The 26535-nt window shown below is 42.8% G+C and overlaps 2 protein-coding genes across 3 annotated transcripts; one reads left to right on the top strand and one right to left on the bottom strand.

The window, feature by feature from the left end:
- The first annotated feature begins 1447 nt into the window (after positions 1 to 1447).
- got1 (glutamic-oxaloacetic transaminase 1, soluble) lies at positions 1448 to 10094 on the top strand. 2 transcript variants are annotated; one of them, XM_041947345.1, is made up of 9 exons: positions 1448 to 1641; positions 6496 to 6677; positions 6759 to 6882; positions 7165 to 7277; positions 7377 to 7481; positions 7649 to 7799; positions 8062 to 8227; positions 8325 to 8467; positions 8861 to 10094. In XM_041947345.1, the coding sequence occupies exons 1-9, from the start codon at positions 1533 to 1535 to the stop codon at positions 8998 to 9000; spliced, it is 1233 nt and encodes a 410-aa protein (XP_041803279.1). In that variant the 5' UTR covers positions 1448 to 1532; the 3' UTR covers positions 9001 to 10094. The 2 variants fall into 2 exon arrangements, with proteins under 2 accessions (XP_041803279.1, XP_041803281.1); XM_041947347.1 differs by lacking the exon at positions 1448 to 1641 and adding an exon at positions 4642 to 4709.
- Positions 10095 to 10381: 287 nt separating this feature from the next.
- Positions 10382 to 25686, bottom strand: LOC121613685 (metal transporter CNNM1). Its single transcript, XM_041947258.1, has 10 exons — positions 24216 to 25686; positions 20663 to 20806; positions 19338 to 19478; positions 18955 to 19124; positions 18606 to 18705; positions 16152 to 16297; positions 15477 to 15720; positions 14081 to 14185; positions 13144 to 13245; positions 10382 to 12724 (listed from the first exon to the last, which is right to left on the bottom strand). The coding sequence occupies exons 1-10, from the start codon at positions 25684 to 25686 to the stop codon at positions 12645 to 12647; spliced, it is 2703 nt and encodes a 900-aa protein (XP_041803192.1). The 3' UTR covers positions 10382 to 12644.
- Between the last annotated feature and the right edge of the window lie 849 nt (positions 25687 to 26535).

Below are 26535 nucleotides of genomic sequence, written 5' to 3'. Positions count from 1 at the left end.
AGGTGCTAAAACACCACAGCTCAGGGGAACTGCAGAATTGAGTGACTAGTTTCACATTACATGTTATCATTTGACCCATAATTGGTACAGAAATTATTAGTGCAGCTTTAACTTTGTCGTTCCATGCAGCAGCCTCTTCTTTACCTGACAGAAAAATAAAGAGCAAACATGGACTTTTAACAATATATATCAATAAAGCCCCTCCAGATCCCCTTCAGACATGTGTGTCCTGCTTCCCTAAAAAACTTAAGTTAAAAGTTAATATGTGCTGGAGGCTCCAGTTTCCACATCACATGTCCATAAGGTTGTTACCTACCGGACCTCGACTGGCTTTCAAACTAGTTGTGGACTCACAAAAGCATGCTTGTGTGTATACATGTTAGACTTAGATTTAAGCAAGCACACACTTATTAGAATTATTTTTGTTATACAGAATGGCCCCTCCACAGTGTTACATTATGTATACTGTACTAGTGGATTATTAACACTGAATCATTAACATGAAAGCAGCAGTTATTGATTTGTTTTTGACTACTTAATATTCTGTCTTCTGTTCTCTATAGTAACTAGCTAAATTAAGTAGATTAAATGGAAATATCCAAGTCAAGTACACATCTCTCTACACTATCGGCCTACTAAGTACAGTATTGAGTAAATGTATTATCAGAAGAAGGACTTAGTATATTTCACTAAGGTCAAACGATGCAACAGCTCCTTCTTTACCGGACAGAAACATTAAGAGCTAGCACTGAGGCCTCAAATGCACTGAGTCCTGCTTCCAGTGGGGCTGCAAAGCTTCCAACGAAGTCACACTCCTGGTAGGGGAGAGCAGTCTGGAGTGGCCCTCATTTATCAACCACTTCAGCTCCTGCAGACAGCTGTGGGGAGAGCACAGAGGAGCCGGCGTGTTTACACCACGGCTCAGGACAGAACAGATGGAAATCCTTGTACGTACTCATTCACTCAGTCTAACATGCACTCACTCAAACTGTGTCCAGCCTCAGCATAATAACCTGTCTGTTCAGCTAGGATTCAAATTGATATTTAGAATGAGTTTAGAATGCACTGTTGATTGCCTGTGAGTCATTTGACCTTCTTTGTGTGTTGTTTTATCTATAAATGCAAGACAACACAGCAGAACAAACTCATGCTATCATTAAATCTGGTAAATGCGCCTGATACAATCTTTAGCAAGACTGTGGCCCCATCTAGTGGTGAAATCCTTTATTGCATTTAAATCCTGACCCACCCACTGACAACGCTTCACATTTGTTGTGCCATTTGTCAGTCACGCTACAGAGATGCTCATTGGTCAGCACCACCTGCGCGTGTGTTTTTGTGACCTTTGACCTGACCGGGATCAGTGCTGGGATTGGCTTGGCAGATACATCTAGATTTCTATTGGTAAATCCGTTCACTCCCACTTTACATCCTCCAAATCCAAGTTGAAGGTGAAAGTCTTTATTCAACTCGTTATTTGAACCGGTTGTTTTGAGTTGTTGCCACGGTGTCCAGTGAAAGAAACAGCAGCTATGTCGGTGTTTTCTGAGGTCCCCCAAGCAGTTCCCGTCGCTATTTTCAAGCTAACGCAGGATTTCAATAACGACCAGTTTCCCAAAAAGGTGAACCTCGGAGTGGGAGGTAAGATGTCCACAATAAGTCTGAACGACAGCCTTGTCCGCCGAGGTTAACGATATCCTGGAGGACTAGCTTGTCTGTTCCAGGTTAGCTAACGAGGCTAGCTAGTTAGATGGTGATTAGCCGCAGCGTTTCAGCGTATTCTTAAACCCATAAAATGTGACCTGTTAAGGAATTTCCTCTGTCCGTGTTCATGTATTTATGATGATGGCCACATGTTTAATTTCGATAACAGTTGGAAAAAATATGGTGCCTTCACTTTATTAAAATTGTGACACAAATTCTAATAGCTGTTAACCCATATAGTAAAGCATTCAGAGTTAAACGTGCTGCTATTAAAAACTGAACACATACTATCACACACTTTGACAGCTCTGATAGCAAAAACTTAAAGCCAATCTGCTGGTCTGTCTGTAAGTACAGTATTTTCCCTTCAGCATCTCAGATATCAGTACAACACATGTAACGCAGTGTTATGTAGTTATTATGGGTAAATGTCTCCAAAATGCTTTGTTGTAACACTACAGCCGTGCTGGATGTTATAATGACATTATTTAAGGTTACTTTCCGACTGATATAGACATTGTGAAGGCAAGACTCAGTCTTTCATCAGAACCTGTTGAGAGCAAATGCAACTGATCGATTAGTCCATGTTCCTTGCTGTTCAGGCTCCACACCAGCTGCTGATTGCAGCTCCATTGATAATGTATCATTGTTATGTAATGGCGTTGCACAAAGAATCATCTCTGTCCCCGTCCTCTCTGGTTTCCTCTCTCCCTCCCTCCTGCTGCAACTCTGCACAATAACTTCTCACTCTGTGGACTAGGTTGGATTACTGTTCCCTCATGCTACAAGCTATTCTCAGCAGTTTAAAAATGTATGGCTTAGCCCTGCTTCTATCCAAAAGCAAGCAAATGGCACATTTCAGTCTTAAGTACAACCATTTTCAGTGTTAATCTTATTAAAAGTAGTAATCCTTTCTGCTTGCATTGCAAAGAAACAGTAGGAGAGACATTGCTTAGCTCTGCTGTGGCAGCATGTTAATGGCACTGCATGGCAGGATGAAGCTACCTGAGTCCCACGATTAGTACAGAGGCTGAGGCCTCGTAATCCCCTTCTCTCTGCAAGACACAGCACCACAGATGGACAGCAGCCACTGGGCAGCTGGGAAATGTAGGCCACACAATGTCTACTATATTAAAAGTCAGATCTGGAGCTAAAACAAGTAGCCCATTAATCAATAAGTTGGTTGATTAAAAAAAAAAAATTAACGAGTGCCATCTTGCTTTTATTCCTTTTGATAAGGAACTGAATATTTCTGGGTTTTTGAAGACATCACATAGGGCTTCAGGAACTTGGGAATTGCATTTTTCACTATTGGACATTTTCTAGAGCAGAAAAAGTATTAATGAAAATTAAAGTTAGTTGCAGGCATATTAGTTCAAGACCGATTTATACATATACTGTGCCGTCTTGTCAGCAGATGAAAGAGATAAATGTAGATGATATATAGTCTGAGACTTATTAGTGAGTTGCAAAGCAGGTTAATCGTCTCTGTTCTGAACGTGAATAGGTCGTTACATATCAGCTGTCGACATGTAGTTCGACTGGCTAAGGCACTCATAGATAAAAGGACACGCCATATAGTATCTCTGAAGTTATCTTTCCGGGGTTACTTTTACATTCCTGTTCTTTGACCCAGTCTCAAAAGCAATAAGCTTCACAACTGGATAAACTACCTCTCTTAGCCATACTGCATACTAAACTCCACACAATAACTTCTCACTCTGTGGACTAGGTTGGATTACTGTTCCCTCATGCTACAAGCTATTCTCAGCAGTTTAAATATGTATGGCTTAGCCCTGCTTCTATCCAAAAGCAAGCAAATGGCACATTTCAGTCTTAAGTACAACCATTTTCAGTGTTAATCTTATTAAAAGTAGTATTCCTTTCTGCTTGCATTGCAAAGACACAGTAGGAGAGACATTGCTTAGCTCTGCTGTGGCAGCATGTTAATGGAACTGCATGGCAGGATGAAGCTACCTGAGTCCCACGATTAGTACAGAGGCTGAGGCCTCGTAATCCCCTTCTCTCTGCAAGACACAGCACCACAGATGGACAGCAGCCACTGGGCAGCTGGGAAATGTAGGCCACACAATGTCTACTATATTAAAAGTCAGATCTAGAGCTAAAACAAGTAGCCCATTAATCAATAAGTTGGTCCATAAAAAAATCAGACAGCAGCTCTTTTGATAATTCACTAATCACTAAAGTAATTTTTCAAGCAAAAATGACAAAATTAACAAGTGCCCGCTCCTCTGTGGTGATGTTTTGCTGCTTTTATTCCTTTTGATAAGGAACTGAATATTTCTGGGTTTTTGAAGACATCACATAGGGCTTCAGGAACTTGGGAATTGCATTTTTCATTATTGGACATTTTCTAGAGCAGAAAAAGCATTAATGAAAATTAAAGTTAGTTGCAGGCATATTAGTTCAAGACCGATTTATACATATACGGTGCCGTCTTGTCAGCAGATGAAAGAGATAAATGTGGATGATATATAGTCTGAGACTTATTAGTGAGTTGCCAAGCAGGTTAATCGTCTCTGTTCTGAACGTGAATAGGTCGTTGTATCTATGAGTGCCTTAGCCAGTCTAGTGGTGAAATCCTGTATTGCATTTAAATCCTGACCCACCCACTGACAACGCTACACATTTGTTGTGCCATTTGTCAGTCACGCTACAGAGATGATCATTGGTCAGCAACACCTGCACGTGTGTTTTGTGACCCAGTGCTGGGATTGGCTTGGCAGATACATCTAGATTTCTATTGGTAAATCCGTTCACTCCCACTTTACATCCTCCAAATATAAGTTGAAGGTGAGAGTCTTTATCCAACTCGTTATCTGAAGCGCTTGTTGCTGAGTTGTTGCCACGGTGTCCAGTGAAAGAAACAGCAGCTTTGTCGGTGTTTTCTGAGGTGCCCCAAGCAGCTCCCATCGCTGTTTTCAAGCTAATGCAGGATTTCAATAACGACGAGTTTCCCAAAAAGGTGAACCTCGGAGTGAGAGGTAAGTTGTCCGCAATAAGTCTGAATGACAGCCTTGTCCGCCGAGGTTAACGATATCCTGGTGGACTAGCTTGTCTGTTCCAGGTTAGCAGCGTTTCAGCGTATTCTTAAACCCATAAAATGTGACCTGTTAAGGAATTTCCTCTGTCCGTGTTCATGTTTTTATGATGATGGCCACATGTTTAATTTCGATAACAGTAGCTAAAATATGGTGCCTTCACTTTATTAAAATTGTGACACAAATTCTAATAGCTGATCAGATAATACAGTATTCAGAGTTAAACGTGCTGCCATTAAAACTGAACACATGCTATCACACACTTTGACAGCTCTGATAGCAAAAACTTAAAGCCAATCTGCTGGTCTGTCTGTAAGTACAGTATTTTCCCTCCAGCATCTCAGATATCAGTACAACACATGTAACGCAGTGTTATGTAGTTATTATGGGTAAATGTCTCCAAAACGCTTTGTTGTAACACTACAGCCGTGCTGGATGTTATAATGACATTATTTAAGGTTAGTTTCGCCTGACATTGTGAAGGCAAGACTCAGTCTTTCATCAGAGTCCCACAATTAGTACGAAGGCTGAGGCCTCATAATCCCCTTCTCTCTGCAAGACACAGCACCACAGATGGACAGCAGCCACTGGGCAGCTGGGAAATGTAGCCCACACAATGTCTACTATATTAAAAGTCAGATCTAGAGCTAAAACAAGTAGCCCATTAATCAATAAGTTGGTCCATAAAAAATCAGACAGCAGCTCTTTTGATAATTCACTAATCACTAAAGTAATTTTTCAAGCAAAAATGACAAAATTAGCAAGTGCCCGCCCGTCTGTGGTGATGTTTTGCTGCTTTTATTCCTTTTGATAAGGAACTGAATATTTCTGGGTTTTTGAAGACATCACATAGGGCTTCAGGAACTTGGGAATTGCATTTTTCACTATTGGACATTTTCTAGAGCAGAAAAAGCATTAATGAAAATTAAAGTTAGTTGCAGGCATATTAGTTCAAGACCGATTTATACATATACTGTGCCGTCTTGTCAGCAGATGAAAGAGATAAATGTAGATGATATATAGTCTGAGACTTAGTGAGTTGCAAAGCAGGTTAATCGTCTCTGTTCTGAACGTGAATACGTCGTTGTATACATATCAGCTGTCGACATGTAGTTCGACTGGCTAAGGCACTCATAGATAAAAGGACACGTCATATAGTATCTTTGAAGTGATCTTTTGTCTATGAGTGCCTTAGCCAGTCGAACTACATGTCGACAGCTGATATGTATACAACGACGTATTCACGTTCAGAACAGAGACGATTAACCTGCTTTGCAACTCACTAATAAGTCTCAGTATCTCTGCTTTGCAACTCACTTAACCTGCTTTGCAACTCACTAATAAGTCTCAATATCTCTGAAGTTATCTTTCTGGGGTTACTTTTACATTCCTGTTCTTTGACCCAGTCTCAAAACCAATAAGCTTCACAACTGGATAAACTACCTCTATTAGCCATACTGCATACTAAACTCACAAATATCAAGATTACATGGGGGCAGATGTTTTGGCTTACAAGGGAAACATCTTGTGTCACAGTATGTGCTGGTAAATCCATTTCAAATAGTTAATAATTAAAGGAAATATGCCATTTATCAGCTCTTCCTTTCCGAAGAGTGGCCTTCTCAGCAACATTGCTTCATATTCAAAGTCGATAGGAAACACACCAAGGCCTTACTCTTTCCTCCGCTTTTTTTGTATAATATTGGTTTCCTTCAACTGTTCCTTGCAGCCTACCGGACAGATGAAGGCCAGCCATGGCTTTTGCCTGTAGTGAAAACGGTGGAAAACCATATTGTGCACGATGACACGCTAAACCATGAGTACCTACCCATCCTGGGCCTGCCTGAGTTCAGATCCTCAGCCTCCCAGATGGCCCTGGGAAACGACAGTCCTGCCATCGTGGAAGAAAGGGTTTGTGTAGTGAAAGACCATACTACATGTTGCTTTTGAACTTATTTACATTTACACTAACTGTCTTTCTGTCATTGCCAGGTGGGCGCTGTCCAGTGTCTGGGTGGTACAGGTGCTTTGAAGATGGGTGCAGAGTTCCTCAGGCGTTTCTACAATGGAAACAACAACACCAAAACACCCGTCTATGTGTCCGCGCCTACCTGGGGTACAACAACATACACACACACAAACAGTGGAGTGGCACAAAGTGTGAATAATGAACCAGCCTCCTACAAAGTAGCCTCTCATTCAAGGACTATGACCTCTGAATCTTTCACAGACGGTTTTAAAGACTCACTATAGACTTTAGACTCAGCAGTCTTCTGTTAATGCTCACATCTTGTCTGTGATCTGGTTTTGTCATCAGTTCATGCGTGAGAAGCATTAATAAAACAATAGTCACCCTTGTTTCATGCAACACTAAACTTTTTCTTGTGGTTTGTTTCAGATAATCACAATGCTGTATTCGCCAATGCTGGCTTTGAGGATGTCCGTCCATACAAGTACTGGGATGCAGAGAAGAGGGGCCTTGATTTGGCTGGTTTTCTTGGTGACTTGGAGGTAAGCAGTGTGTGATAGGGACTCTGCTCCAGCTTCAGACGTCGGTCATCTTCACTGGGAGTTTACAGCACTTCTTTTTCTTCTCCGTGTTTCCCACAGAGTTGTCCAGAGCACTCTATCTTTGTCCTGCATGCCTGTGCCCATAATCCAACCGGCACAGACCCCACACAGGAGCAATGGATGCAAATCGCTGAAATTATGATGGTATTATACACATGCATGCACACAAATACAAACCAACACATAGTCTGTACCATTGTCTCAAATATCACTACTTGCATAAGTGTCTGTTTAATCAGGACATGGTTTTGTATGCTCAACCTGTCTTACAGTGTGCTGATTGTTTGATCTCTCATCCTGTTCTTTTCCAGAGGAGGAAGCTGTTTGTGTTCTTTGACATGGCTTATCAGGGATTCGCCTCAGGCTCTGTGGAGGAAGATGCCTGGGCGGTCCGCTTCTTTGTCTCCATGGGCTTTGAAATGTTCTGCGCCCAGTCATTCTCCAAGAACTTTGGCCTCTACAGTGAGTGACCCCTGTGTGCATCGAGTTGTACATCACTTACTTACTTTCTTTATATTATGTTTAATCTCATTGACAAGGAATAATCTTAATCCACACCTGTTTATTGTCAATTGTGACACATCCTGGATACAATCAACATCAGCATATACTGTAGCTGTTTAGACTGGCACTGTAGCTGTAGATGTGTCAGTGTCGCCACCTACATGTAAATATAGTAATAGCTATTATATTGTTTGAATTTGACATGTGTTCCTCCCATCAGATGAGCGTGTGGGCAACCTGACTGTCGTGACTCATGATGCGGACAACCTGAAGCGGATTCTGTCCCAGATGGAAAAGATTGTCAGGACCACTTGGTCCAATCCACCGTCTCATGGAGCTCGCATTGTCGCCATCACTCTGACCTCACCGGCGTTCTCTGCTGAATGGTCAGCACAAAGTGTCCCCGCAAACACACTACTGCCTGAGGTACAGCAGTCATAAACACAATGTATTTTCTGATGTGAAGTTATTCTATGTCTCTAGGAGGGAAAACGTGAAGACCATGGCTGACAGGGTCTTATTGATGAGGGCTCAGCTGAAAGCCAAGCTCCAAGCTCTGGGGACACCAGGGACCTGGAACCACATCACAGAGCAGATCGGCATGTTCAGTTTCACAGGCCTCACCCGTGAGTACAAAGACTATGTACAGACACATGCAGAGCTCAGCACAAACACACACACACACACACACACACACAAGCACATAAATACAAGTGTCGCTTTTGCTGAGGGAAGTCTGTTGCCTGTAATGTTTCAATTCTGGTGAAAGTGAAAATTAGAAAACAACAAAAACTAACGATATAATCACCAAGGCTATGAAAACCAAACCCATAAAATTAGCCCAATAATCCAGGATGCATCTATGTTCTACACTTCTCAGCAGAGTCATAAATTTACTGTGCACTTCTGTAAGAATTCAGGAATTTTGGCATTTGTTTGTGATACACAAAAAGATCTTTGCAGGATTAATAAACACATTAACAGCCAAGGTAAATCTGGTTCTGCTGTATTTCCTGCAGCCAAACAAGTGGAATATATGGTGAAGGAGAAACACATCTACTTAATGGCCAGTGGTCGCATCAACATGTGCGGTTTGACCACCAAGAACATAGACTACGTGGCTGAGTCCATCCACGAGGCCGTCACCATGGTCCAGTAGATGACTTCACTACCCACAGTTCTCAGGTCTTCCTCCTGCCGACCCTGGGCCTCCTGATTCCAGGGAAATGTGTGGAAACTCTCATTTGCACAAATATATGGACAACCCTCAGCTCACTGGCCATGGTTCCCCTCCTTCTTTCTGTGTTTGTGCTAAGCTAGGCTAAACATATCCTGGACCTATCTGAATGTACAAAGATGATAAAGATGCTCATTCTGTCATCCATCTCCCTGTAAGACAGCACCTTTGGGAATAATTCTTTATGTGATTATGTTTATAATTTGTCCCTGTTTTCTTTGTGTTGGTCTCCTGCTTACAGTGTGTATTTAGTGTGACATTACAGACTTTCTGTACTTTCTTTATGTAGCGTACAGTAACTGTATGCGTCATTACCCGGACCTTTTAGTACATCTGTGACTGTGTTACAGTTACCTCAGCAGTGCTGACTCTAATGTCTAAAAATATTTAATGTTATTCTGTTGTGATTCATCCATTCCAAGTGTTAATAACACATTTATGATTTTATGTAGCTGTCAGTAATGGAGTTACAATTAATAGAGCGCTTAAATCATATTAATGTGACCAAACTGACTGAATGCAGCAGTAACTAGAGGAAGCAATTGTAGTACGTGCTAAGTATTTACCACCTCTTTATCATGAATGATAATTTTTTTGAAGGGTGCAATGTTAACAAGAGATGAGTGTGCTCAGGAAGATATTTTTAACTTGAACTTTGTAATTTATTAATGATCCTTTCTTCTGCCCGGAGGGGTTGTACTAATTACCTCACTTTTAATCTGTTTTAATGGAGCACAGATGGCACTGAACCGTCCTAACAGGTGTGGTGACTCCAGAGTAATCTCTGTTTTCTGCTTCCAGCTGAATGTTGTGATGTTTCTGGTTCTGTCAGGCACCTGCCAAGCAAATGTTGAGTTTTCACGACTCTACTGTACTATTATGTAAGAGTCTCAGTGGCGCAAACTAATGATCAACCAGTTTGCTATCGTATCACTGTGCACAGCACATCACAAAAGCAGTCTCACTGTTTAGCAAATGAACTCAAGCTGAAAATGTCCTCACCTATGAGATGAATTAGCTGCTGTAATAAAGAACTGTAAACAGTGTGTTTGAATTGCATATTTGTTGAAATTGATATGATTTTAATATATATAGGTGGTATAGGTTTGTATTTATGCAACAGCCTTCATATTTGAAATGAGTGACCACAGAAAGAAATAATGCAGTGTAAACACCGGATAGTAGATAAAACTGGACAAATATAAATGGTGGAAACAAAGCAGAGTAGACTGGAATAATAGTTTAGTCAGTTTATTAGTTTAAGTATCCCTTGTGTAGATCACATGGTCTGTCCCTTGATATCTTTGGGTAGCTTATATAATCATTTGAATTTTTACATTACAAAACGTACCTTTTTATCCCAAACAAAATATAAATCAGTGTTAACCAACTGCAAAATCTCAAAAGCGTTTCTGATTCACACAAATCCTCTTGCTCACAGTCGGCTGTCAGATGAAAAGACTTCCTGTTGCATGTTCTGTGTACATAGAGGGGTCAATGCGAACAGCTTAGCAGCGCAGTATCCTTTGTACTTCCAGAGCCTTACTAGGCAGAATGAATTATATCAGTGAGTGTCCCCCACACACCACCTGTGTGTGTGTGTGTGTGTGTGTGAAGGGAGGTGGTGGCTTGACGTCAGCATGCGTCATATTGCTTTCCTCTGTCATATCTTGTTCTCTCTGCTCTGTGGATCAGTGTCAGATGTCACAATGCAGCTCAGCTTAGTCCAACCTGAGCTGCAGCTACCACAGAAGAGGATCAAATCATTATTTCATTATTGCAGTAATAGATGATTTCTGGAGCAATGGCTTCAAATTTTCCTTCAGTGAACAGCATTCTATGGCCCCCTTCGCCCTCTTCAGTAGATACAGTGACCTTTAACCCTTTCTGATGCCCTCTTGTGCCTTGATAACAACAGTTAAAACAACAACTGCATCTAATGAAAATCGCAGATTTGCTGTTTTGTGTTACTTCGTTATCCTGCACTATTCATCATACCTGTCGCTTGTTTTCTCAAAATTAGTCAAAACCTCAGGCTGCTGGTTCATTTTAAAATCTACATTTCAGTAAGTCACACACTGCACCTCTGTGGGGAGGATTTACTGCAGATTGGTATCATCCTATTCATGCATCCCTTTACTTAAGCATGCATATGGAAACACAGGGCTTCTACGGAGGATAACTCTACAGCAAAAAGCAGCATAAACGAACATGCAAGTAGCAACTTCTCTTCCTCAATAATACTGATAATATCCACTTGGATCCATAGACCCCAAAGATCCAAAACCCCTAGCTTAATTTTAATTGGTGTATGCAGCTTTAGTGGCTGACCCTGTGAGAGATGGACTGCACATATAAAAGTGGCTAATGTCGTCGCTAACGGCATGAACCTGATTGCTACGTGTCCTACTAAATGCAATCAAACAACGGGATAATGATTTTTTTTTTCAAACGTTGTAAGTGAAGATGTTTTGATAGAAACATTAAAATTGTGCCCATACAGCTACAGAGAGAAGGGGATGTTTTAATGGGAAGAGACGCACCAAACGGACTGTATGTAAGACACATGCATTTATGTAGGAAGGATGCATTTGCTGTATGGGTTTGTGTGGTGATAAATTCAAGTCATTTACAGTCTGTACGATGACTTATATTGCTACCTTTCAATTAATTTTGGTAATTCGAACACGTCCATAAAAAAAATCAGTTAAGAAATTATTACTTCTAGCACGGGTATCTTCAAAATTGTGCGCACTCCTCAAGACTTGCTGAGAGGTCAGTGTATACAGAAAGAAGTCATTCAAGCTGAGAATTCATTTATGGCTTTTTCATGCTTTTTCATTTATCTGGCAAAAAAATTGTGCTCTTGTCTGGTGGCTTTTTGTGTTTAGCCGGGGGCTAGTGTGTCGGGCTGTGTTGGCAGTAGGCGGCATCCTTATGGCAACATTGGGACAGTTCCCTGTGCAAACAACATTTTCAGTAAGTGGAAACTGCCTCCTAATAACAAACAGAATAAATATGGTTTTAGTCTTGGATTGGGTAAAGCTGGCTCAGATATTATCAAAGGACCTTGTTGTAGAGTCCATATGAAGCACTGGTCGAGTCTTGTTTGTAAATTACAAGCTATGCTGCTGTTTCAGTAACACATTATGGCTTAAATGTCATGATTTAATGTCAACAGTACAGACAGAGCTACTATAAAAAGGTACCATAGTCAGGATTTGCCCCATTTACTGCAAAACATGGTGAAAACCTGCTGTGCGTACAGTGTAAGGCTGGATAAATCCAATACTATGTTGTTTACATTTGTCCAATCAAGTTTTTTTTTTTTTCAGATCCGTCCCACTTATAGTCACTTTAAAGGTGTGAAGTCAGGCAGAGGTGTGACAGTGGGGACCTGAGTATTACTGGTGGCTACGACAGATAAGATGGCTCAGTCTCCTGTGAGGGTTGTGTCGGACCATGGAGGGAGTCTATGGGGGGGGGGGCTGTTTGGTAAGGAAAACCAGTGAATGATAGGGAGGAAGACAGCATGTCCTTCACCCCTCTTCCTCTGTGTCAATGTGCTAGCTCGTCACCGGCAGTTGCTCTGAGCCCTCCTCCAAACTCTTTTCCCCGTCCCGAGACTTTTTTCTCCTCTTGTTACCTAGAAACAGAGGAGAACACGCTGAAATTCAAGTAGATGATCACAGGTTCACATACCTGCCTGAATCTGGGGCTGCTGCCTGTGCATTTGCATTACTGTGAACAAAGCAACTTCCATAAAATTGTTTTGAAACTACGTCACACTGAAATAACATCAGCAGTGCTCAGCAATACGGCTGCAGTCTCCAGTGAATAAATAAAAGTGAATGAGTCATATTGTATCTGAGCCAACGGGGACGGTTGCATCTGGAGACTCTGCTCTGCAGGAAGGAGTAGGTTGCACCGGGCGACGAGTCACATCACCTGTTGCTAAGATACGCTCGGCTCTGTTCCTGCGTCTGACAGAAAAGTTTGCGCAAGTCTGACGGTATGTGTGGGCGTGCTGTCACGTCGGTGTTCGTGACAAAATGGCTCACTCACTCAATTTACGCAATAGCTTCTTTCCAATGTTCTCCTCGGAGCTGGACAGAGACAGAGAGCTGATGAAGGGAGAGGTGGACGGCTGAGTCTCTGTAGGCACATCTGAGGGAGGAGGTGTAAGAGAGGAGAGAGTGAGATGGAGGCGATACAGCAGAAATGACACGTGGAGTAGGTGGAGCGAAATAACCCCAAGACCTACAGTGATATGTAATTATACAGTCTATAAAATCAGATTCTACTGCAGCCGGCTAAAGCTGTACACCATTTCGACTTTAAACTGAGACAAATTAATGAAATGTTGAGTTTTCCTTCATTCTCACACCAAGGAAACAGCATATAACAACACGTCTCCTGGTAAGGTACTTAAATAATAAAAGTACTGAAATATGATACGCTAAATTTGGTGTAACAGTAGGGAAATTAGAAAAGAGTCATAAATTCAGTAATGTGAGTTACAACAGCAACAGCTGTTGTTTGTTGCATGTGAATTAAAGTGTTTATTTGTAGGAGGAAGAATGTGTTGTTTCTTCTTTCAAAACTCACACAGTTCTGCTTTAAATCAAAGCCTTTGAGTCACAATCCGTAAAATGATTCTTGGTGTGAAATTCTTTGATATAATTTAATTCCACAGCCAGAAAACACTGAAAACTCATTTTTTTAGCCTCATTTACCACCAGTGGTTTATATTTTGCAGCTTTTGAAGCTAGTGTGCATAAACAATGAATCGAAACTGATTTATTTTTATTTCAAACCATCTTGATCAGTGTTGTATTTCAAGCACTAAATGATTAAAATCTTTGAAACAAACAAACAAAGGAAAAAAAAACATTAAGTACATTATGTTCTTTGGCAGCGGATCAAACTAAAAGCCAGTTTTGAGTTTCAACTGAGATGAGACTCGTAAGCCTGTTTTCAGGTCGTGCGGAGCAGCTCTCACCATCCTCTCCATAATTTTCCGGTCGGTCCTCGTTGATGTAGGGAATCTCATCCATGCGGAGGAACACGGTATCATTAGGACTTCTCTGCCCATCAGATTTACTGCCTGTGAAGACAGGATCAGACCAGTCAGCCCTAAAACAACTGCAAGTAGCTTCATAACAGCAGCTGCTTGTAGCTCTGCTATGGACTTGCTTTATACCAGTCAGTGCTTTTCAGTAGGGTCCAGTTATAAGTTAAATATGACAGCAGTGACCGATTAAGGGTTAAAAGTATGAGCTCTAACCAGTGGAGGGGGACTTCTGTGGTGTTGTGACTGAACATACAGTGAAACCTGGCAGTATATAACTGCACTCTCTTATTGACAACTAACAGAACCATCTGTCCAGCGATTTTTCTGAATGATACTAATGCAAACACACAAACTGGGTGGCGTGTTACAAGCAGTGTAAGACAGATGGCATGTGGGAAATCCTTTAAGCCTTGAAACCAGTGCAGATTGGTTGATGCCATGTTTAAACCAGTTTTGTGAGCGAGTCACTGTGGACATTTAGGAATCTTTACTGATTAAAAAAAAAACAGTAAATATGGTGTAAAATTATTCAAACTGGTATGAATGTCTTTGTGTCTTTTTATAAAATGTGTTGTCAGTGGACATCAGATCATCAGATCATCAGTGTTCATGTTGCTCCTGACCAGCCAGAGTATCAGGCAGTTACATGAATCATGTATTGCTGCTGTCAGACAGTTTTTTGGCCCTTAGCCCACAAAGCACTCCAATCAGTGTGTTTGATCCTTTGAACCTCCGCTTTCTTTCTCTTCAAAAGAAATCTCCACCAGCTCAGCGAATCACAAATTCACACTGAGCCTCGAGGAGCCGGATCATCATTTACATTTCAGGGATTTTTGTGTTGCTCTTATCCAAAGAGACAAACCGTGAGTGCGAAAGCAGAGTCATCAGCATTTTACATAACTGAAAGTGGGCATGGGAAATTATGCCTCACGCTTCATGCCTGAGCACAGAGCTAAAGGAGGAAATAAAATGAGGATGAGGAGATGGTGAGTACTATACGATTTTTCATTCCACATGTAAATCCAAACCAAGACAGAAAATATTTTTTGAGGAATTATACTAACTATAATATATGTGGATTAAGGCTGTGGATATATGATACTCTGTCAAACTTCGTGTTAGATTGAAGTTTGACACATTAAACTTATATCAGTAATCAATTAATCTGATTTATAAAATATTTTCCAGTGGGTGAGAAATGGTCACATTTTAGAAGCTGGAAATGGTGAATACTATTAATTGATTAATAGTATTGTAGGAGATAAATTTTCAGTAGCCTAACTGATTCATTGACGATTGGTTTTACACAATCTACACTACTTACGAACAATCCGGTTTCTCTCATTGAGCTGGCAGGTGTTGCGAAGGCCACCGTGGGGATGGAGATGTGCAAGGCGAGCCAGCCCCAGTCGAGTGTGTGTGTGTGTGAGGGGGAGGGCGATGCTGTGCGAGCGGGCCTCTGGGACCGGAGGCCTCCCTTTAGCATCAGCGTCCACCGGATCTGGCGTCTGAGGGGAGCTGTCCATCCTGGTGGCCGTTAGGGCGTTCTGGTAGTGGTTCCTGGTGATCTGTTTCGACAATGAAGGCCGGTATTAACATCAGCGTGAGATCTGCATGTGCAGCCATGGCTTCCTTGATGGCCACATGACCCCAGTGCCGGTGGACGGGAGGTAACACAGAATGTAAGTGGAGGAGAGGTGAAGCAAGAGGGCACATTCAGCATTCGCGGCTGAAATATTCATGGTCGAAATGGAGCTCAATTATCCCCAGTGATTAAAGGAAAGATTGTGAATGGAGAGGAGAGGCAGAGACAGGATGTCTGTGTTCAGTCAGAATCAGGGATCAGGACATATCAAAGGCAAAAGCTGCAGCAGAGGAAGAGTTTAAAAGTGCAGTTGTTTGCTCATGCTTGCATTTTTCTACATTCAGCTTGCAGGAAATTATACATTTAATTGAGTTCATAATAACAGTTGTGTGTGCAGGCATTTATGTTGGTAACCTTGATGATCTGCAGGTCTGTGAGCTGTCGGACTGAGTAGTCTGGTAAGTAGACCCCTCCTCCTGTAGTGAGCTGACCCACACTGCCTCCACTCAGTAATAAATCTGATTGGTTGAGACCGCTGCCCCGGGAACTATACCTCTGACCTGAACAGAACAGAAGAAAAAACATACTTTTAGTTGTGTACTTCCTACATACATCATCGCTACGAAAAGACTTCACACACCCAAATCTACCAAAATGCTCTTTAATTAGATTGTTACAGTTTGGGGGTAAAACAGATGTTTTCAGCTATGCCTTCCTCTGTTTGCACTAATGCAAACTTGTTTGTTCTTGCTGGACTTTGACTATAGTTTCATGCACTGCAGCTCTGTCTTCGTCTTCTTCTCCTTCCTCAAAAATAACCAAACTGTCGAAGTTTAAGTTATTAGGGAAAACAGCCTTATTGTATTTCTGAGTTCAGTGCAAGTCCATGTAAGTAAAGCAGTGTCTTTATTGTAATAAAATGAGCATGCCATGTTTCCTAAACTGGTTAAGCCACTGAGAATTGGTTGTTCCAGAGTCCAGGGTTTATAGAGTGTCAGCCCCCACTACTGGCCACCCTCTGCAGTTGAAGTCATCCGGCCTTCATTGCCCCTTTTATTTAGAAAATAACTGTAAAATAACAGAAACAGCTCCTTTGACAGACCCACTGCTAACTATACCTATGAAATATGATATCACTCTATGGCAACATACTTTTAAAGATGTTTTCATGGTTGTCACTTTTAATTACAGATATAAGAGAGCAGGAGAAATGAGCATCAGCATTGACATTTGATCATATATGTGTACGTGTGTGCTTATATGTAAACATAGCACAAAAATTAAGCAAATTTGTGTTTGGTAGATTATTTCTTTGTTGTAACAATGCTTCTTGGTAATCAATCTGAAACATTTGGAAAGCCTGTTTATTCCCTTTTAAATGGTGGCACATTTGTAAGAAGAGCTGAGTATGTGGGTTGCACCCATGAAAAATTTGTCAAATCTTCTCTGCCAATGTCGGACAGCTTATTCTGCTATTGACTCTTGTTTGGTGTTGATTGGTGGATTGGATTATTGAACTCTTTAACGATTTATTCATGTAATAAACAGGAACCTCAGTGGCGTGTGGAAGAAGCATACACAGCCACAACAGCCTGGCACCTCCTCCTCATGCTGGTCACCAGCCTGGTCACACACTGCTGTGGGATGGCATCCCATTCTTCAACCAGCATTTGTTGCAAGTCAGCCAACGCGGCTGTGTTGGTCACTCTGGTACAAACAGCACACCCAATCTGATCCAACAAGTGTTCAGTAGGGTTGAGGTCAGGACTGCTGGCTTCCATCTTCTCCACTCCAATTCTGGAGGTAGTCTCTGAGAAACCCCTCTCTGTGTAATCTTGGAGTTTAGAGTTTGGTCCCAGATTGTGGGGATATCTGATTGCCACTGGTCATCTCCGATGATGACATGCCTCGTTTTACCAGTGAGGGAGATGCCACCCCACACCATCACACTGCCTCCACCAATAGATGTACTCTACCTGTGCAGCAATCAGCATAGCGTTCTCAGCATTGGGCAGAGAAGATTTGGCAAAATTTTCATGGGCGCAACCCACGTACTCAGCTCAGCTGCTCATCCCACAAATGCATGTTCCTTACAAATGTGCCACCACCAAATGCACACACACATACACACAAATATATACATATATGTGTGTGTGTGTGTGTGTGTGTGTGTGCGTGCATGTATATATGTATGTATATATACACACAAATGCATTGGTTTGGATTGGATTGGTCCTTTTCATTCGCCTATAGTCTGCATGGTTTTGAGGTGAGCACTGTCTAGCTGAGTGGCAAGAAGTGCTTCACTTGTCAAGTCCATTGAAGCGCAATGACTCACAGAGCAAGTGAAAAAGAAAAAGAACCCTGCTCTTTTGAGATGTGTATACTTCTGTAGCTGCTTAAGAGAAAATTCTGGATTCTGTAATGTCCTAAGAGGGGATTTTCAGATATTTAATGGGGTCTTCCAAGTTGCTTAAAGCTCACCCTGAACATCACACATGCAAAACATGCACACAACCAGCACAGGAAGCACAGGACGAGCGAGCGAGAGAGAGGCTTTCTGCTTGCTCTGCAGTCTTAGCTGGATTTCATATAATCCTGTGCAGGTCATGTCCTTCCGCTGGGAAATTCTCTGAAATCACTTCTTTTAATTACTTACTTCCCACAGCTGCTGCTGCTGCTCTTGCAGGCTGATGCTATACAGACACTGGGTGGGATTTAGACAGCAAAAAACAGATCCTCCGCCAGCACTGCACTGATTTTCCGATTATTATTGCTCAGCTCTCACTGTTGCCATCATCATCACCATCACCCTCTTAGCGAGTCCTAAAAACATTGATTCGCTGCTTCATTTGTGCACTTACTTACCGATAGGCAGGGGTGGGATGAGTGCTGGCATGCCATAATAGGAAAACGCTCCATTTTCAAAGCGGAGAGCCTCCTTTCCTATCTCTACCTCCACCCGTCCCTGCAACGTCAACACAGCCATTTACATGCATTAGATGTGAGCTCTGTGCTCATGATGTGACACTGAATTGATTACTTATCTAATGGAGCTTCCCATACAGGAAAAATTCAGGAAAAACACGGTAATTATAACAATATTAAGCCCACAATTGATTATTGTTTGGTTTCAAAATTCATATGGCTTTGTGTCACTGGTTATGGCTATTATTAACAAAAAGTGTCTGGCTTAAAAAGCAGGAGCAGAGTTTACCTGCAGAATGAGGACAAAGTAGTCGACAGGTTTGTTTCTCTGAAAGAGGTAGTGTTGAGGAGCGTGTTTGTTCTTGGGGTTGAACTTTAGTTCCTGCACAACGCTAGGATGTTTGATGAGACGCAGCAAGATCTTCTCTGACAGATGACACGGCCTGAAAGGCTCCACCTCTACAAGATAGATGCATATAGACACACACAGACACACACACACACACAAAGAAAACACAGCAAAACAAGAGTCAAAGAAAGTACACCGTGTTCCCTGTCACATGTCCTTATCCTCGATTTATCTTGCAATCCACTGCGTGCACACAAAAATACACCCAAACAGACTCTGCATACAGTAGCTGCACGCATGCAGAAACACACATGCAGTGCTACCTGTAGCCAAGAAGCGGTGTGTTGCGAGCAACAGCTGGGGCGACATCTTCACCTTCAGCTCATTTTCTGCCAGTTTGAAGATGGAGAAATCCTGCTGTTTCCTCTCATGGTTGGATACTCGCCTTTTGTTCCGATTATCAGCTATGAACACACACATGTTGGGAATCACATAAAGTGCACACTAGACAGTGCAGAGTTTAAGTTTTTTATATGTTCTGAAAATAGCTGAGCGAAGGAAAGGTGTTCCTCTTTAACTGATTTTTGCCTTTGCCTTTTTGAGTTTTGCCTCACTAGATATTCCACCTACGTCGAGCAGTCTTGTTGGCACTACAAGGAATTAGCAACTACTTAGAGGTGCCACTGACCTCATTAGTTGATGCAGCTTTAAATTATGCATGCTAATAAATACAACAGATGGATTTATAGATATGATTTCTGTTAATACGTTTATGTACAGCTGCAGATATCTTGAGATTATCCACCTCTGATTGATAAATTGACTTACTCTCCGCAGATGTGAGCAGCATTAAATACATTATACTCCATTAAATACCTCGTAGCCGCGGCAGGAACAGCTGGCACTATAAATGCCCGAAGTCCTAAGTCAGGAGAGATTAGCTCCCCTGTGCTATATATACGCACACATAATTATGCACACACAGACACACACACAAAAAAACCTGAGTTTATGAACACCCACACAAATGCACCCATGACAAAGACTTCTTCACACACACTGCATGCAATAAAAACTGTAGCACACTTCAAAATTTCGTATTCATTCCTTCAGGGAGAAGAGTTTTTATGGAAGCGCGCAATAAAAGCTTTTTCTCTCTAGCTGCGGCACACAAATAGTAGAATTTAGAGAGTGGATAGATTAGATATGAAACGACAGGAGTCTGGCATTTGAATTCCTGTCCGTGGAGAGCCTTTCCAGCCAATTAAAGATGAGCGGATTATGGTGATTATCTGTGAGACTGGGCCATTTATTGACATTATTTAATTATGCATCAGCAAGCGGCTGTGAACAACAGGGGAGCGAAGGTGGGATCAATAGTTTAATGAGAAATGAGGGCAGGAGATGGTGGAAGAAAGGAAATTACTATAGTATTAATGCAAAAATGCTACTTTTTACATTAATATTGCTGTATGTGTTGCTGAATTGAGCATTTTCCAATGATGCTGTGAACCACAGAGCTGAACAAACTGTCAGCAGCTGTGATAAACTGAGAGAAAATGTATTCAGCGTGGGGGCTGGAAATCTAATAAAATTGATTCACAGCCAACTCATCTTCATAATCAGTGTGTTTATGCATCATACGTACTGTACAGGTCTGTCTCATCCACAATCTCAGATTTGATGATCTCCTCTATGACATCCTCCAGGGTGACGATGCCCATCACCTCGTAGAAGGGGTCTCCCTCCCCTTCACTGTTCACCCTCTGCACCACGGCCAGGTGGGACTTACCTGTATTCGCCAGAGAGGAAAGAAAATGCTTCAAATGCTTTCCAAGTGTGACTTTAAGCTTAAAAACTGCTCATGCAACGGGCTGGGGGGCAACACACAGGATAAAAATAACGCGAGTCAACAGCCTCCAACTGGATCTGTGCGGTCAAGATGAAAATCAGCATTAATACACCAACTGGGGCTGAGAGACCATAAATACACAGGAGAGATCTATCTCAGCAGCTTGGAGATGAAATGATTTCAGGACTGCTCATGTGTGTGTGTGTGAGAGAGAGAGAGGGAGAGAGAGAGAGAGACTCAGACGAGACAATAAGTGGGTATTGGGGGATTAGTCTGGAGACACTTTGACAGTTTGGGAGACTTGGCCCTTACGTAAACACTGAGATTATGCAATCAGTCTGGGGATGCCTGCATCTGCTGACGAAACTGCCCATGCTGCTGCTACCTCTGTCAGCACACACGCACACACACACATCACATGAGCAGACCCAGTGCCTCCCGCTCAGTAAGTGTTTGGTGGAACAGGACAAGCCTGCCAGATACAATGACACGGCTCGCCAGCAGCATCTCTGGAGCGAGACAATAAAGCAAATGTGACAAGAAGTTAAAGCTGCCAACAAACCCGAACGTCACAATGAGAGAGGAGCAGGGAAAATGACCACGGACGCATTAGCAAACACACTGCAGCTCTAGTTACAGCATGAACGGGTTATTTTCATTTTCAACCCACCAAAAACACATATTTTAGTGAATCAGTTATTACGCTTAATGTATTCTGCTTCATCGTCATGACCGTCACTGCCAGGGTTCTTTTTACGTCAACACATAAGTCAGTTGGTGACTAAATAAGTTATCTAACCAAATTTATGATGTCGCTGGAACACAGCTTTCAACAATCTCTAACCTCGTCGAACAAAATCAGTGGCTCATATGAGATGGGCCGAATTAGGGGATCACTGCCAGGGGATAAAATGGATCAAATGCCTTAATCCACTGCAACAAGGGGAAAAAATCCTGACTGACTGACAGGCAGCCTGGCTGTGTGAGATTGGCTGAGATGGCGAGCTTGTACAGGTCAGCTTGTCTGAAGAGCTCAGGTGAGTCAGAGGTGGATTTTGCCATCAGCTGCTGATGTGCCCGCGCACCGCATTACATCATTCATTATGTTACATAATACTCTTGCACAGCGACACACACTCACCAGACTCACACACGCAGACACACATGCCCAGGGCGAAACTAGGTCTACCATGGATGTCCCGCTTGCAAATGTTTCTGCTCCGCCAGTTTCCCAGGCTCCTCCAGTCTATGTGTTATTTTAGATCATGCATAATGTGTCTGCATATGATTGTGCATTATGTGTATATTTGCTCTCTGGGTTTTCTACAAACACTACAGCCAGCACCATCAGTAGTGCAGTACTACTGAAGGGAATAATTCATTGTTTATATCTCTGCAGCAGTTTTCCCCCCGTTTTACACACATGCACACATTTAGTTTCTAAAAACCATGACGGCTACTTTGTGTACTGTTTAGTGCATTAAAATGGTTTCTTTAGCAGAACAGTATGCAGTGGTGAAAAGTAACTAAACACATTTACTCAAATCTAAACTTTTGAGGTACTTGTACTTTATTTTATACTACTTTATACTTACACTCCTCTATGTTACATTTTTAGTCCACTGCATTTATTTACTCCCATAATTACTGTTCAGATTAAGATTTTACATACAAAACCCATGATTGGTTTACATTAACATAATAATACTTGTGTACTTTTATTAAATTACCTGAATACTGCTTCTACCACTGAGAGAATATCTCACCCCAATAAATTAAAAAACTTGCAGCAGGGATTCACTCATTAAACTTTCATGCCACAAAAGCATAAATGCATGAAGTAAAGAGCACAGCTCGCCGCACGAAAGCTTAAACATGCATGCATTTTCCACTGCACAGTATATTTGCAGTCCTCCTGTATATTTCTCACATTACTGGCGACATCTCCATCCCTTCCTTTAACACAGGCCTCACCCCAGCCCATCACCCTTCTCAGTGAGACATCCGCACAGCTTCCAGCCAGGCTTCCTGAACAGCAGGAGCCTTTAATCCATGTGAGCAAAATAGGAAGGAGCTGAGAGAGGAAGGGAAAGGTTGGAGCTGAATTTTTCATGGTTGCTCTGCAGGCTTGGATGGCGATGACCTACAGAATGCAAGAGGCTTCAAAGTCATGGTGGGCTGACAATTAGGTGCACACAGACAATCTAAAGGTGAACTTCACCTTTTCACTTGACCTTAGAGGTAACGCAAAATTAGCAAACAGCCATGGGGTCCAGCTCGAGCCTGTGGATCACTTGTGTCAGACCAAAGCTAACCTTCGTTATCCTGTTCAAAATCAAGAGATGGACCTCCTGACCTGTAAATGGCAATCTCAGCCAAAGTCACCACCATGTCCCCCTTTCACCCTCTGATTGGACAACCGCTCCCTCTAACCAACAGCTATTGAGCTCTGTTAGTCAATGAAACAGATTTACATCTTAATCCCCACAACATAAGCAAATCTCAATGAAATCCTTACATAAGAGTCGCTCCAGTGGCCTCTCACATGTCTCCATTTTACCTTGTGACACTGTCGGGGGAGCAGCTTGAGCTGTTTGCCACAGAGCATCGATTCACAATCACATCCAGCACCATGATCAAGGCTCCCCAGGGAGAGGCGACACACTTTTTGCTCTGCAGTGACGAGATGCTATCGCTCGCTGCATGTGTATGAGAGACAGAGTGCTGTAATACTGTGAATGCACTTACCAGCGAAGACGCTTATCAGACAAAAGAGGTGTGAGTCAGAGAGAGATAGGGATACTATTCGTTACATCCACTGCCATTCCAGTGAAGGAAAATGCCTCCGCTCCTGATAAATCCCCCTTTTTAAACAGTTCAACATTACATTAAAGTGTTCATCTGATAAGTGATACACATGGAATAATATAGAGAGGGGAAACAAGCAGGAGGTGGGGGCAGATAAAGTTCACAGTGTTGTTGTCATGGGAAAATGACTTTTACTACATACATTCTTAAGATAACCCCTTTCTAGTCGCTGGTAGCCTCTAACCTCTAGCTGAACCACACTCAGCTGAACTGACACTGTATCAGATTTCACATATGGCTCTCACTGCTCTGGGGATCAAAGGGCTTTACTGGCGGGCCCACTGTGAGCCAATGGACTGATGTATACTGACTCCCTCACTACAAACTTTGTTTCTAAGTGCACCATCACTTCAAAGCACATTTAGCTCCTTGGTGGCAGGAGTTGGCCTTGAGACTGTGCCAACACATACATATGGCCCCTCACACACTCAAAAACTCAGCCTCTAACTCGTGAGTTACTCAGAGGCTTTGGACATGTTACCTCTCTTGAATTCCTCCAGCATCACATCCAGCTTGGTGTCACTGAACACGCAGTGCATGGGATGCTTGTAGAACTGAGTAATTGTTTTCAGGGGAGTGCAGTCGTCAGGATCCACGAAGGCCAAGTCTTTGACAAACAGGATGTCCACAATGTTGGACCTCTCGTTCTCGTAGACCGGGATCCGGGTGAAGCCGCTCTGCATCACGTCCGACATGGTGCAGAAATCAAGCACGGCGTCCGAGGACAACATGTAGCAGTCTGACAGAGGGGTCAGCACGTCCTCCACGGTCTTGGTCCTCAGCTCCAGGGCTCCCTGGATGATGTTGAGCTCCTCTTTGACCAGGTCGTGGTAAGGGTCTGTGACGCGCAGCATGGCCACCAGCTTCTCCCTGGTGTAAAAGTTGCTGATCTCTTGGTGCAGCATGATGTCCAGAATCTTGGAGACAGGGTAGGCGATGGGGAAAAACATCAGCATCAGCAGCCGGGTCGCGCAGAGGGTCTTGGAAGCAATGGCGAGACTGTGCCTGGACGCCACGGAGTGAGGTAAAATCTCGCCAATAAAGAATATCCCCAAAGTGCATGAGGCAGTTGAGAGGGCGGTCATTCCTAAAATTTGGCACATCCACACCACAAAGCACGTATTTGTAAGCACGTTGCCCAGCACCACAGTGCAAAGGATGTAGTTTCCATGTTTACGCACCGACTCTATTTTCCGTGCGTATTTCTGCTCCTTTTCTGTGCCACTGTTCTGCAGGACCCGCAGCTCCACGGGGTCCAGAGCCAGCATGCTGATGTTCAGACCGCTGCAGAGCGCAGACAACCCCAGCAAGAGCACCGAGACCCCCGCCTGGAGCCAAACATCTGCCTCTGGAGGTCTCTCCACCACCGCCAACCAGAAGTCTTTGGTGCTGAAATGCTCCCATTTCACTCCATCGAACGCGCACATGGAGTAGTATTTGACCACCTCACCTCTGCGGAGGTCTTTAGCGAGCAGCTCCACCAAAACTGAGTTCTGACTTGAGGTGGATCTGAAAGAGCCCAGCAGCTCGATGTCAGAGCTCCGGGCATTCTCCTCTTCGCATGGATTCCCTGTGGACCGGAGCAGCCTCTCCGCGTCCACGCTGTCTCCGCCTGGTTCCTCTATAAACGCGATCCACGGAGCGGCAGGAGCGGCGTCAGGTCCGCCGCTGATGTTCAGGCTGTTGGGGTGCTCCGTAGCTGGAGATGCGGAGTAATAAACCCTCAGCATGAAGCGGGTCCCCTCGGTCGCCCTCAGTATCCCATCCTGCACGGACAGCTCCCCGCTATGGGTGTCTTCTGGCCGGACGCCGAGCAGCGCTGCTGTCGGGGCCGGCAGAGAGGATAGGGTGACGGTGAGAAACAGGAGTGAGAACCGGCGTGGATGCAGGATGCTGCAGAGAGCATCCGCAGCATCCGCAGCCATCATGCTGAATGAACTACTGAAGGACATGGGAGAACTGGGTCACGTGGTGTGCGGATGGGATGGATAGAGCAGCTGGGTGGCCATATCCATGAAGAAGAGGATGGGTATGTTACACACACTGAGACACAAACACACACCCACAAACAGAGTGAGAGAGAGAGTGAGAGTGAGAGAGAGGAGAGAGGAGTGGGGCACAGAGTCCTTAAATATACATGACAGTCCGTGACGTGGACCTGGCTTATTTGCTGTCTGCCACTTTCTAAAAATAGATGACAGGACATACCCAATCATGAATGATTAATGTGACACACAGAGGTTAAAACAACACTTACAACTATAGAGAACAATTAATAGGCTCAATATTAGACGGTTATTCCACAAATACCAAAGCAGAAATTCAACTAAAGGGAAAATATATATAGAAATGCATTATGTAGAGGTTCACCATAAACACTTTTTGTCATTTAACACCGAGCTTTAAGGAACAAAGACAATATTCGATTGGGAGTCCGCAAATATTACAGAACTGACATCTTTCAATAGTTATTTATTTGTTATATTTAGTTGCTGTTTTGGTGTGTCCACTAGATGGCAGCATTATCACCTGTTTCAGTGCAGCCCAGTCTGCGCGCTGTAGTCCACATCTGGTTTAGTAGACATTAAACTTAAGTAATAACACGGGATCATGTGTGTAGATTAATCGCTTTGTCATTAAAAAACATTCAAAATTTATTTCAATTTCAAAATTGTCATTTTTTAAACAAACATTAGAATTGTTGTAATCTATCAACACATTTTAGAAGAATACATGTTGATCCTGCATCTTTAAAAATGGGCTATCACGCAAAACGAATATATCTCATCATGCAATATATT

The sequence above is a fragment of the Chelmon rostratus genome, chromosome 11, assembly GCF_017976325.1.
Source record: "Chelmon rostratus isolate fCheRos1 chromosome 11, fCheRos1.pri, whole genome shotgun sequence".
NCBI classification, from domain to species: Eukaryota; Metazoa; Chordata; class Actinopteri; order Chaetodontiformes; family Chaetodontidae; genus Chelmon; species Chelmon rostratus.
This window is presented reverse-complemented; position numbering and strand designations above follow the sequence as displayed.

Bases quoted from the DNA above. Each gene is read 5' to 3' on its own strand.
- LOC121613685 (XM_041947258.1), bottom strand. From the start codon at position 25,686: ATGTCCTTCAGTAGTTCATTCAGCATGATGGCTGCGGATGCTGCGGAT. The intron at 15,721-16,151 runs GTTACCAACATA...TTGTCGAAACAG, and splicing joins CAGACCTGCAGATCATCAAG to ATCACCAGGAACCACTACCA. The intron at 13,246-14,080 runs GTGAGAGCTGCT...CTCCTCCCTCAG, and splicing joins GGAAAATTATGGAGAGGATG to ATGTGCCTACAGAGACTCAG.
- got1 (XM_041947345.1), top strand. From the start codon at position 1,533: ATGTCGGTGTTTTCTGAGGTCCCCCAAGCAGTTCCCGTCGCTATTTTC. The intron at 6,678-6,758 runs GTTTGTGTAGTG...TGTCATTGCCAG, and splicing joins CTGCCATCGTGGAAGAAAGG to GTGGGCGCTGTCCAGTGTCT. The intron at 8,468-8,860 runs GTGAGTACAAAG...TATTTCCTGCAG, and splicing joins CAGTTTCACAGGCCTCACCC to CCAAACAAGTGGAATATATG.